This window comes from Loxodonta africana, chromosome 18 (genome assembly GCF_030014295.1).
Source record: "Loxodonta africana isolate mLoxAfr1 chromosome 18, mLoxAfr1.hap2, whole genome shotgun sequence".
Lineage (NCBI taxonomy): Eukaryota > Metazoa > Chordata > Mammalia > Proboscidea > Elephantidae > Loxodonta > Loxodonta africana.
The window spans coordinates 17,652,053-17,664,475 of NC_087359.1; the positions used below are offsets into that span (position 1 = coordinate 17,652,053).

The 12,423-nt window shown below is 40.0% G+C and overlaps 1 protein-coding gene across 1 annotated transcript; it reads left to right on the forward strand.

Annotated features, from left to right (window-relative positions):
* The first annotated feature begins 1,262 nt into the window (after nt 1–1,262).
* SUMO2 (small ubiquitin like modifier 2) lies at nt 1,263–12,423 on the forward strand. The gene is made up of 4 exons (XM_003417268.4): nt 1,263–1,417; nt 3,002–3,133; nt 8,964–9,035; nt 11,594–12,423. Exons 1-4 carry the CDS (start codon nt 1,397–1,399, stop codon nt 11,654–11,656), a joined length of 288 nt encoding a protein of 95 aa, XP_003417316.1. The 5' UTR covers nt 1,263–1,396; the 3' UTR covers nt 11,657–12,423.

Sequence of the window (12,423 nt, forward strand, 5' to 3'; positions counted from 1 at the left end):
CATCCCTGCAGAGGGAACAGAGTGAGAATAGGCTAGAACAAAACTCCAAGGAACATTTAAAGGACTGGATGAGGAAGAAAAAATTGCAAAGGAGATGAGGACAGGCCAAAGAGGTGGGAGGAAAACATACCTTCCACAGGTCACAGAAGTTAAGGGGAGCCAGTTCAAGAGAAGAAGGGACAAACTGGGAAGCATACAGGATTCAGCACAGGAGACCATGGTGACCTTGTGGACAGCAGTTTTAGTGGAGCTATGGGGACAGTAGCAGATTGCAGTGGATTGAGGAGCGGGAGGTGAAGGAGTGGAAACAGCTGGCATGGACATTTTTTCAAGCTGTTTGGCCAAGAACGGAGAGAGATAATGATGGTAACTTGAGAGGGAAATAGAATTTTTCTGTGCTAACAGGAAGAGCAAAGGAGGTAATCAATACAGCTGTTGGAGCAGAGGCAATGGAATCCAGTGCACAGATGTTGGGATTGTTCTTAAAATAGGCGGGACCTACTTCTGTTTTTTAAAGGGATGGAAGGAGAAAAGAACTGAGTGAATGATTTGAAAGCTTGATATTGGGTAGTCAAGCCAATTTTCCTCTGATGGATTCTATTTCTTCTTGAAAGTCAGAAGTCAGGCTATCAGCAAGGAGTTTGTTCAATGAACAAATAAACATATTTCCTCAGCTAGTCAAGGTACAGCGTTACCAACAGGACAGACGAAGTCACTGCACCTGAGACAAGAGCCTCCTGGGAAGCCGGTCGAGGCCCAAGCTTTAAATTGCAAGGATGAGGCTGACTGAGAGGAAGTGTGACATTCCTCTGACAGTGGGGAGTGCTGCATTTGGTCCACACTGGGGGAGGCTAACAAGAGAGTTGTTTTTTTTTCCAGAATCTCATGCTGGGGCTTCTACTTAGGCTGCCCCTCTCTCTTCTGATCAGTCTGCCTTTCTTGGCCTATGTCTCCCGTCTAAGGCCTCAAGCCTCCTCGTCCCCTCTGATGACCAGCTGGAAGCCATTTTGATTATGCTCCACCACAGAAGGAGGACAATACAGCCCCGCCCAGAGCCAGGCGCGCCCCCGCGGCGGGCCGGGTGCGCGTGTCCGCGCCTCTTCCCGCCGGCCTGGCGGGCGCCGGGCCCAGTCCGAGGCGGCGCGGGGCGGGGGGCGGGGGTGGTTATGTAAGCGTTGCGCGCTCCCGCGAGGCAGCAGCCAATGGGAGGCCCCGGCAGCTCGTGCTCGCGCACGCAAGAAGGGGGGAGGGAGCGCACGACGTGCGCGCGCCCTCTCCCTCCTCCACCACTGCCGCCTCCTTCTTCTGCCGCTCCTGGTGCTGCTTGTGTGCTCCTTCGGTGCGGACCTGGTACCTCTTTTGTGAAGCGGCAGCTGAGGAGACTCCGGTGCTCGCCATGGCCGACGAAAAACCCAAGGTGAGCCCGCCGCCGGCCTCCTCGCCTCGCCGCGCAGCCGGGGTCAAGGGAGGGCAGGGGTCCGGCCCGAGCCCGCCGCAGGCTCCCCTCGCCTTCCCGGGCCCCCCACGGGGCGGCCGCGGCTCAGGCCCGGGCGCTCCGCGCCATTTTCCTCCCTCCCTCCCTTCCTCCCTCCCGCGCCGGAGGAGGCCCGCTGCACTCCCCCGCCCCCGGCGGCCTCGGAGTGCGCGCCGGGCGCGAGTTGGGCGGGCGGATCGCGGACGCCGCGGCCCACCGGCCCGGGCGGGGGCTTCTCGGGCCCGGCCGGCGGGCGCGCGTCAGGAGGGGCGTTAGGGCGCGCGGTGTCTTCACCCCGCGCGAGCCCAGCGCAGAGCCGCGGCGGGTGGTGCCGCCTCTGTGGTGGCGGGGCGGACCCCTCCGCCCGGGGCTTCCCTCTCAGGGGGTGGGGGCCGCGGGCTTCTCGGGATCCTGGTCCGGGGCCGTGGCGGCCCGTGAGGGCTCGGGGCGAATCAATGGGTCGCTGAGGGGGCTGGAGGCCAGCTGCCTGTCGGGCCGTCGTGAGGGGCTTGGGGGATTCCCGGGGCGTGTTTCCCACTTAGAGGGCCTGAGGGGCCCGAGCGGGGAGGAGCAGCGGTTTTTCCTGGGGTGTCAAATAGCCCCTAACCGGCGCAGACCATGTGGTTTCAAGAAGTTGGAGGCAGATGTGTAAGCAGAGAGACTTTGTAGGGCTTAACTTTTTAACGCGGTTTTTGAGACATCAGAGGCTTTTCCCTTGAGGACTAGGACTCACATCTTCCTGGCCAAGCGTTTTTCTTTTGGTTTGTTTTGGAACCCACGTTCTCGTTTGAAGTGATTTCGGGGTGCAGAATTCCCCCTGCATTTGATTTTAGTGAATTTCAGGTTGGGTCGAAATCTACAAGGAAGACTTGGAGTAAAACTGTGTTTGACCCATTGACAACAAAGGGGAGGAGGGAGAATAAGAGGTCTTAACTAACAATAAAAACGAAGCTGCTAATAGAGGTGAATATTAATTGTGGTTCTGAGTTATTACCCCTGCTCCAGAGAGAATCGGGATATTCCTCCATTAGATTTGTTAGTTACATTGAAATTCGGTATTAAATTGAGTTCGGTAACTTTTAACGAGAGAATGGTAATGAGCTTTGAATTGCAAGCGCTAGGTTTATTTTTTTCTTGGCATTCTAATTTAGTATTTGTACTTAATGCATTTTGAAGAGAAAGGATGCTTATTTTTAACTTTTTTGGCGAAAGGCATTTTGGGAGTGATAAAATATGCCATTTAAAAAAAAATAACTTTTGAGAAAACTTGTGGTAAATTGGGTGGGACGCATCTTTGAAAATCTATTGTTGTATGTAGGCTCCTTTTCTGTTTGTGACAGCTATTTTAATATTGTTACTCCAGGATTTCTCATCTTCCAGATTGATTTCAGAGGTTGAAAACAGCTGTACGCTGCTTTATTGTACAGGATGAGAAACCTGTTGATTTCTGAAGCAACTTTGCCACTGCGTTCAAAGGTGTTTGTTTTTCACATCTTCCAAATTATACTTTTATTTTTCTTTCAACAGGAAGGAGTCAAGACTGAGAACAACGATCATATTAATTTGAAGGTGGCGGGGCAGGATGGTTCTGTGGTGCAGTTTAAGATTAAAAGGCATACACCACTTAGTAAACTAATGAAAGCCTATTGTGAACGACAGGTGAGGAACTGATATGTGCACTTCCACTGAATAAGACCCTTAAAAAGAAACAACCTTATTTTCTTGAGACGAGAAAGGAGACTAGCAAGTATTATAATTATTGTCTTTGGTAGGATGAATATGAACTTGGCATGTCAGTTTTATCATACACTTGGTGTATTGATTCCTTATGAAGACCCTTATCATGAGTTGATTAGTATTGTAAATCATCTAGTTCTGTGCCAGAAATGCATCAAATTATATTCACAACACTTGGTTTCAAGAAAAGAATGAACTTGATAAAATTTCTTGACAGGTTCTTTTTTATCCACTTGAAATTTGTCTTGTGTCAAACATTTATTTTGAGTATTTTAATCAAGTTGGAAATAAAATTAGAAGTGAGCTTAAGGACAGATTGCAATTTTCATGAAGCATGCAAATTGTGATGGTTTTCTTTTTTACACTAATAGTAGAAGGCTGAAAAATCTAACCTCACTGAGCCAAGCTTAAACATTCCTGTGTTATAGGAACATTTGCATTTTACTCAGAAAATAGTATGCCAAGAGGAGGAAGTAGAAAGTTCAGCTCTCTTGATTTGAACTGATGCTGGGAGGTAGATGCCTGGTTTTACTAAGACAGAGCTGTCTTTTGTAATATTGCGTATAACAAGACAAAGGCAACTTGAAAGATGGATTCTTGCAAGTACAGCAAAAACTGGTACCTAGACCAAGTAACCAGCAATAACCTGGCTAAAGTATATTTTTTGTTCTGCACTGAATATATAAAAGTTTGGAAAATCATTTTATTAGTCTAGCAAAACTTATCTACAATATGAGTTCTAAAAATAGGCTCAAAGTAGAAGGTGGCTTACACCAACATACCCAGTGCCGTCGAGAAGGTGGCTTAGACCTGTATAAATTGGGAAATTGAATCTGAGTAGATACTTGAGCATCCTCTGTGATTCCTAAGGCCATTTGAAAGAAACAGTGAGGATGCTAAAGTTGTAAAGGTTTTTTTTAGTGGGGGGAGGTGGGAGTATTTGAAGCTTTTATGCCTAACTTATTTATAATAGAATAGAATGTTACGCTTTTAATTTTTCGAATGTTAACTTTCTTATACCCGTTGTTGAGTTGATTCCGACTTATAGTGACCCTATAGAACAGAGTAGAACTGCCCCATAGTGTTTACAAGGAGTGGCTGATGGATTTGAACTGCCAGCCTTTTAGTTAGCAGCCTGAGGTCTTAACCACTGCGCCACTAGGGCTTCCAGCTTTCTTATAGTTCCTTACAAAGTTAGGGTCTTAAATATATTTTTATTTGAGGAATTTTAATGAATCCTCCTAAGAATGAGTGAATTTGTACTATGGATCTAAAAAATTTGTTCACTGGCATCTTCCATATTTGAACACTAGTGCCCCTTCAGGTTACAGGGGAGTTTTTTAAAAAGGTAGTCCTTTTATAACTTTATACAAAGTAGAAACTCATATATGTTGGTTTTGAATACAATTCTCTGCGTACCTTTGACTTTTTTTTTAATTACTACTTAATTTTAGCTTTTAAATGGTTGGACTTCCCAAAATTTTATTAAAAATTTCAAACCTATAGCAAGGTTGAAAGACTTCTGTAGTGAATAACTATATGTCCACTACCTGGCTTTAACCATTAACGTTTTACTATACAAATCTATTGGTATTTTGTATACCGAAAACCCAGTGCCCGGTGCCATCAATTCGATTCCGACTCAGTGGTTATAATTTTGACTTCCTGTATTGTAGGTTCCCCAAAGGAGATTTTTATTTGTCTGATAATTACCAGATGCCCATCATGGGTTTGGGGAATTTTACCAGGTCCTAGGAAGAAAAAAAAAAATCCTCTGTGCTCCAGAAGATTGTCCTATAAATGGAGAGTTACCAGGCTAATGAAAAATTTGAGTTTTCTTTCCATGTTAAAATCAATTTTTAGTATTACTCAGGATAAATAAAATTTACCTTAAAATTTCGTAGTTATTATGTTTAAGATTTGGATTATTTTTGATAACTTGTTGGGGCCACTCCCAATTTATAGTGGTAGAGTAAATAGAAACGCTTGATTGCCCGTAAAAAAATTACATTCTAGTAATTACCTGTTGATGTATAAATTAAATATGATTTAAAGATTTTATCCAGGAAGGGCTTGGAAAAACATTTGTCGGAGTTTTCCTCTTAAATTAGGGAAACCTTGGAGTTCTGTGTGAAACAGGATCCATTTGTTTTTCAAAAGCTTTCTCTCATTCTAAGGAAAAGAGTTGAAGTGTGACATAGTAGGGCTGATTCCCTGCTGCTGCTTTTTAAGGGTAGTAGGTGCATTTTTTTTTTTTTTTTTTTTAGGTACAGGCTGGAGCCCTGGTGGCTCAGTGACTAAGAGCTTATCTGCTAACCAAAAGGTCCGGTTGTTCAAATCCACCAACCGCTCCTTGGAAACCCTAAGGAGCCATTCTACTCTGTCCTGTAGGGTCACTGTGAGTTGGAATCACTCGATGGCAATGGGTTTGGTTTTGTTGTTTTTTGTTTTTTTAGGTACAGGCTCTCAAAAGACTAAAAAAGTATTTATCCAATCTAGTTCGCATAGGGAAAGGTTTTTTGGCAGTTGAAAATCTTGGCCAAGGATTCTCTCAAGATTAATCGAATGCTCGTGTTTACTTTCTAATGAACTCACTTGGCATTATATCTCTGGAGAGGTTCCAGTAGATACCTTATAGATATCTCAAACGGGAAATGCAAAAGAGACTTCTGATTTTTACCTCCAGAGATCTGCTTTTCTGGTATTCCCGGTAATAAATGGCATCATTTTACATCCAGTTGCTGAGTTCAAAGCTTAGAATCATCATTGGTGATGCTCTCATAACTCATGAAATCCATCTGCAAATTGTATTTTTAACCTAACCCTGTGCTGTCCATTATGGTAGCCACAAGCCACATGTGGTTACTGAGCGCCTGAAATGTGGCCGGTCTGAACTTAAGATGTGCCGTAAGTGCGAAATACACACCAGATTTTAACAGCTGAGTATGAAAAGAACTTTTTATTATTACATGCTGAAATAGTAGTGCTTTTTTAATATATTAGTGGTTAAAATATTTTATTAAAATTGTGTCTGTTTTTAACACAGCTGCTAGAAATTTTTGAATTAGATGTGTGATTTGGACTATATTACTTTTGGACAGCATTAAACTAAACAGTCACACAGCTCACAGCCATTTTATTCGGGTCTTGTTCAGTTACTACCTTGAAGCCTTCTCTGATAATCAAGTCAGAAAGCCCCTGTTCCCATCATTCTCCATCCTTCTATTTATTTATTTTTTGGGAGGGGTTGTTGGGTTTCTGCATTTTTCACTATTTTTGTCTGTCTCTTCACTAAAATGTGAGTTCAATGAAGATAGAGACTTTTTGTTCACTGTTGCATCTAGACCAGTCCGTGCACATAGAATGCTCTCCATAAATACTTGAAAATGATAAGAGAACATTGAAACTGATACCTCCAGAGGTTGGTTGGTAAATATAGTTTTCATTCACATGTAGAATTAGAGTTTGTCTACGTACTCTGTGCTAGCCACATAGCCTTCAGCTAACTGATTCACAGGATACTGTTCATTTTAGTGTGGATTCACCCTAATGGATTATTTCATGGAGTGTCGGGTGGCTTCAGAGAGCATAGGTTCACTGGTTTAAATAAACAGGCCCAAAGACAGACCTCACAACTCTCCCAGGGCAGAGCTTAGGAATGGGATTTATGTAGAAGAGGAGCCCAAATACTGGTTTAAGGTAAATTCGTTGTATGAGCTTGCATCGTTTATGGAATCTTAAAGACCACTTTCCTGAATTTTGGACTTTGAGCTTCAGCAAATCCATGAGTTAGGCTTTAGTTGGAAGAACTTTTATTGGTAAAAGCATAAAAAGCAGTTATTTTAGCTGAAAAACTGAGTTACGGGAAACTGTAATTGTATAATAACTTAATCGTGATACATTTTATTATGTTGGAGCTTTCAGATGTCTCAACATAGCTCTTCTAATCATTCTGGCTTGTGTGCACATGCGCTTTTATGATGCTTCAAAGTAGAGATGACACTAAAGGAACACGATTTGCTTGAGTTCTCCATTCTTGTGGCTCTGCCTTTCATTCTCTCGTGAATGGCCACACCATTGACCTTACCAGTGGATATAGTAAAGGAAGAAACTGGCATATTTAAAGTGCTTAGTATTTTGTTGCAGTGAGGAGCCTTCAGTGGAGTGTATCCAAATATATAATACTTAGTAATTCATGGCTTGGCATTGACTTTTTGGCTACTTTATGGGATTGCAGATTAAGTTTGAATGTCATGAGCCCAGAATTAAGGTTATGGATGTCACCTGCCTGGCAGAGGATTGTTTGTTGTCCTGACAAGATATAGTCTGAAAAATTGGTATGTGTCAAACAGTTGTTAGAGTTTTAAAGGAAAGTAATATGATCTTCATGGTGCAGGTAGTTATAAAGACCAGTTGAGTGAATCCTTGTTAAATAAATAAGGGAATACAGGTGTTATGGAAGTGTTTGTTGAACACTTTAAATTTTTTTAGTCCTAGGAACTCAGTTTAATTTGTTCTTAAATACCACTTGAAGCCAGGAGTTTGTGAAACAATAATTAGAGCTGGTAATTTGTGCATGGTACAGGAGTTCACAGCATACCTCCAAAGGTGCTCTGTTTTCCTGTCTTCATTTGGCTGTAGTTGCCAACACCGTTGCTCCTCTGCTCCTCTCCCTCTGTCCCCGACGCTTTGTCGAGTAATCAGTGCTTGATAAGCAATACACCAAGAGTCATTTTTTGCAGAAGGAACATGTTTAGGCTCATTTATCTCTTTGTTAGATGCATATAGAAATCTGTTGGGACTAAACTGTAGTAAATATAACTTTTAAATCCTAAAAAGCTTCTCCCCAGCTTCTTAGCTCTAGACATCTGACTTTATCATTTTATGTTTGTTTGTTTGTTTTATAATTCTGACTTACAAGTAAAAAAGAAAATGAAGCGTGTTTAGATGGATATTGCTTTTCATCCCTTTATTCTGTCTACTTACCCAGTGCCTTTTATGTGCAAAGGATACAGTGTAAACAAGACAGTCAGGGTTCCCATCCCTCCTGGAGCTTAGTTTCTAGTGAGAGGTTGGCAAATAAATAAATAAATTTTGGTTAAGTACTAAGAAGGAAATAAAAAACCAGTGCTGCTTTTGAGTTATTCCAGGAATTTCATGGGTGTGGATTGAAGTTTTAGGACAGTTAATTGCCTTGTGTTCTGGTAGCAATGTCCCGACTGCTGAGCATGGTGGTAGGAACTGCTTGGATGGAAATGAAGTCAAGGTGGCAAAGTTTTGTTTTAATCTTTACACCTTTTTAGGTGACTTCCAGTTTTCATTATTATTAAGGATAAATTTTTTTTGTCTTAATTTGCATTGAGGAATGTTGCTGTGTGCATCTCATATTTAAGTTCTGTTTCAATATCTTTCTAGCTCATTTAAATCCAGTATTATTTGTCTCAAGGTATGAACTGTTCAAGCTTGGTGTAGCTATGGTCTCAAAAGCAATAAGGCTCTTTTAAAAAGACATTTTCAAAAAAATTATTTTTCCCAAAAGAACAAATAAGGTACTATAGTTTAAAGGAAGTAAAAATCAACTCAAATATTTTTACCTACCTGTCTTCCGTATTTAACATAGAAATGTAAATGTATTGGTGATTATTTAGGTATCCTATTTAATATGTTCATGGCGAAGTACACGTAGTTTTTACTGTATGAGGTTCTTATTGTTTCTTTATATGCTTATTCCTTTTAAAACTCTCTTGTTCAGGGTTTGTCAATGAGGCAGATCAGATTCCGATTTGACGGGCAGCCAATCAATGAAACAGACACACCTGCACAGGTAAAACATCTCTTCATGCTGAGTAGAAAAATCAGCATTTTTTGTAATTTTTTTTAACAGCTTAGTTGAGGAATTTGTGAACTTTTAGATGTTGGAATATCGTTCTTTATTGTTGTTCAAAGGTATGTAAAATGTGGCTAACGGGAAACAGGAGAATACAGTTATTAGTAAGGCAAAAAGATTATTTAGTTATTTTAATAAGTCTTTTTTTTTTTTTCCTTACATATTACCCACATTATTTGGAGTAAATAATTAAGACTCTTTTCAGAAAGTAGTTTTCTTTTTGCTGCAGCCCTTGACAATACCCAGGTTCCCCACGGGTGATTGGTTGGCTACTGATTCTAACCATTTTAGCCCCTCAGTGCTGAATCCTTGTGAAATAAAACTAGTGGCTTGAACTCTAGGTCTTGATAGCTTAGTTTGACCAGGACAGCTGTGATAATAGGTGGCTTTCCAAACCCTTACTACAAAAGGTGATAGTCCCTGATTCCTTAATCCCTTTACTTACCACTTCAGTTCTGTTCTTTTGCATGGGGTAGGCTGGGCTTTCTCCTGTAGCAGAAGCTCCTTGTTTTTCTTTTCGCTCTCTCAAGCTTTCATTTAAGACTTCTAGTCTTGGAAAGGAAACCCTGGTGGCATAGTGGTTAAGTGCTACGGCTGCTAACCAAAGGGTCGGCAGTTCAAATCTGCCAGGTGCTCTTTGGAAACTCTGTGGGGCAGTTCTACTCTGTCCTATAGAGTTGCTATGAGTTGGAATCGACTTGACGGGAACGAGTTTGGTTTGAGTTTTTAGTCTTGGAAAAAAAAATTTTTGATACCAGAAGTTTAAATTGGAGCGCTTTGACTTTGAATTTCAGTTTTATCACCTGATTAAGATGAGTGGTGGCATGAGTGAAGCAGACATACAGATTGTTTTGTTAATAATCTTCAAGGATTTGGAATGCCTGTGATGTGCTTGAAGGAAGTATAGTTTCAAGAAATTCCCATTGGTGATTGCCAGTCTCTAAGAGGCAATTATTATCTGTAGCCACAAGGAGGAGCTGAATTCTCTTGGTAAAAGAAAGAAAAATATTTTGTCCTTTGATGGCATATAAAAAGTTTTAGTATAAAATTTAACATTCCAGTAGTTTTATTTTAGTAGATACGGTGACCTGTTTTGGTAGTTTTAGAAGCGAAACACTGAGTAAAAATAATTTGTTAGTGCCAAACTCTCAGATAGTTAGAATTTATTTTCTGTGTTTAACCTTCTTTAGCCTCACCAAAAAAGTTTTCTAGAGTTTGTCGACTGTACAAATTGCAAATACTAAATCATGAGGAGGATCTGTTCAGAATTGTGACCTTGAGGCATCTAAAATCTTCAAAGAAAGTACCCTGTATGAAATACGTGGAATTTGTTCATTTTAGAAGTTTTCTCCCAATGTTAAATAGCTGAACTGCGATAAATTAGAACATCTCAGCAGCTGATTTAAATAGTAGTATAATTAGCATGTGCTCAGCATCCTACTAAGTGCTTTATTTCCCTCAACCCATTTAATTCTTATAACTGAGTACTAATTCCATTTTACAAAAGAGAATATTCAGACTCGAGACTTAGCCAAGAGTATTTTAGCACGTCAGCCCTACTTTTAATACATTTTAACTGTGTTAGAAGCAGTGTTCCCTTTTTCTTGTCTTTAGGTGCCTGTAGTTGCTGTTTTGTCTTCCAGCTTACCAGTTTCTAGAAAGACATTTTCAAGCTTAATTATCAGCATAATAAACTGTTATAATGCTGATTTACTTACAGTGTTGCCGTATATGCCAAACCTTTGTACTATCAAAATAGTTGTATTATGTATAATGAACCTTGTAAGCTTAATTTTTGAACCATATTTAAAACTTAAAGAACTAAAATTTTGTTTTTTCTTCGCAATAAAACATGTTCATGGTAAGCAGTTCAGAAGTCCTTTCCTCACCCATGTCCCCACCCTCACTGCCTAGAGGTGACCACTGTTCATGCACATATGCAAGGATATATTCATTTTATGTATATAGAATTAAGCTTTTAAAACAGATGTAATCATACTGTAAACTGTTTGGCAGCTTAGTTTTTTGTTTTGTTTTGTTTTTAGCCCACCACTATCTTAGGGATATTTCCATTTATGCACATGTAAACCTTATTCTTTAACAGCTGCATAGTATTTCTTGTATGGGTGTACTATGGTTTATTTCTTTGAGTTTCTTCTGATCTTCAGGTTATTCTAATTTTTTGCTAATCTAAACAGCTTTAGTGAAATAGATCCTTTACACACATCATCCTTCTATTCTTAGTAATTAATTTAAAGGTGAGGTGATTTAACTCATGGCTGTATATGCTTTTTAACTTAGGTTTCTATGTCCTTCATTAAAAAGGAGGCCAAGTGAAAAGTTACTTAAACCTAGTCTGATGCAGCTATGAAGCTTCTAAATAACAAACACTTGGAGGATCTTAGGTGGAACTTGGGCATTTTTTTTTCAGAGTACTTAAATCTGAAAATTAGCCATTTTAAGATCTAAATTTGTTTTTTTCTCTTTGTTGCTAGTTGGAAATGGAGGATGAAGATACAATTGATGTGTTTCAGCAGCAGACAGGAGGTGTCTTCTAAAAAGGGAGCCTGCTACTTTACTCCAGAACTCTGTTCCTACAGACCAAGAATACATTCTCAATTAGAAAACCACAATTTGGTTCCACCACATCCTGACTACTACAGTATAGTTTTCTCTATTCTTTCATTTTCCCCTTCCCCATTCCTTTATTGTACATAAAGTAACTGGTGTATGTGCACAAGCATATTGCATTTTTTTTTTTTTTTTTTTTTACTAAATGGCCAATGGTATGTTTTGATCGACATCAAGTGGAGATGGGATGGGGAAAAATATTGGTTCTGTGAAAATACCCCCTTTCTCCATTAGTGGCATGCTCATTCAGTTCTTATCTTTATATTCCAGTAAGTTATTTTATGCTCAACTGTTTAACAGAAAACAACAACATAAAAAAATCCTTGCATACCTTGTTTGATTGGAGAATTTTAATGTTTTTTTTTTTTTTCATTTATCATTGTAAAACCAAGGACAATTTTATAACTTTTTTGTACGTAGCTGTTACATGTAGGGCAATCTGTCTTTAAGTAGGGATAAATTACTCTAAAAGAAATGAATCCTAGATAGTTTTCCCTTCAAGTCAAGCGTCTTGTTGTTTAAATAAACTTCTTGTTTAAAATGAGCCGTTTTCTTTATTCTGAAAAATGTTAAATAGAAAATTGAAGCTTAGGAAAAACATGCTATGAAAAAACCTAGAAGTGATTTTTTTAAGGAAAAAATCAAGCTGCTTCACACTTCTGACAGGCTAATGCAAAACAAAGAATAACAAAGT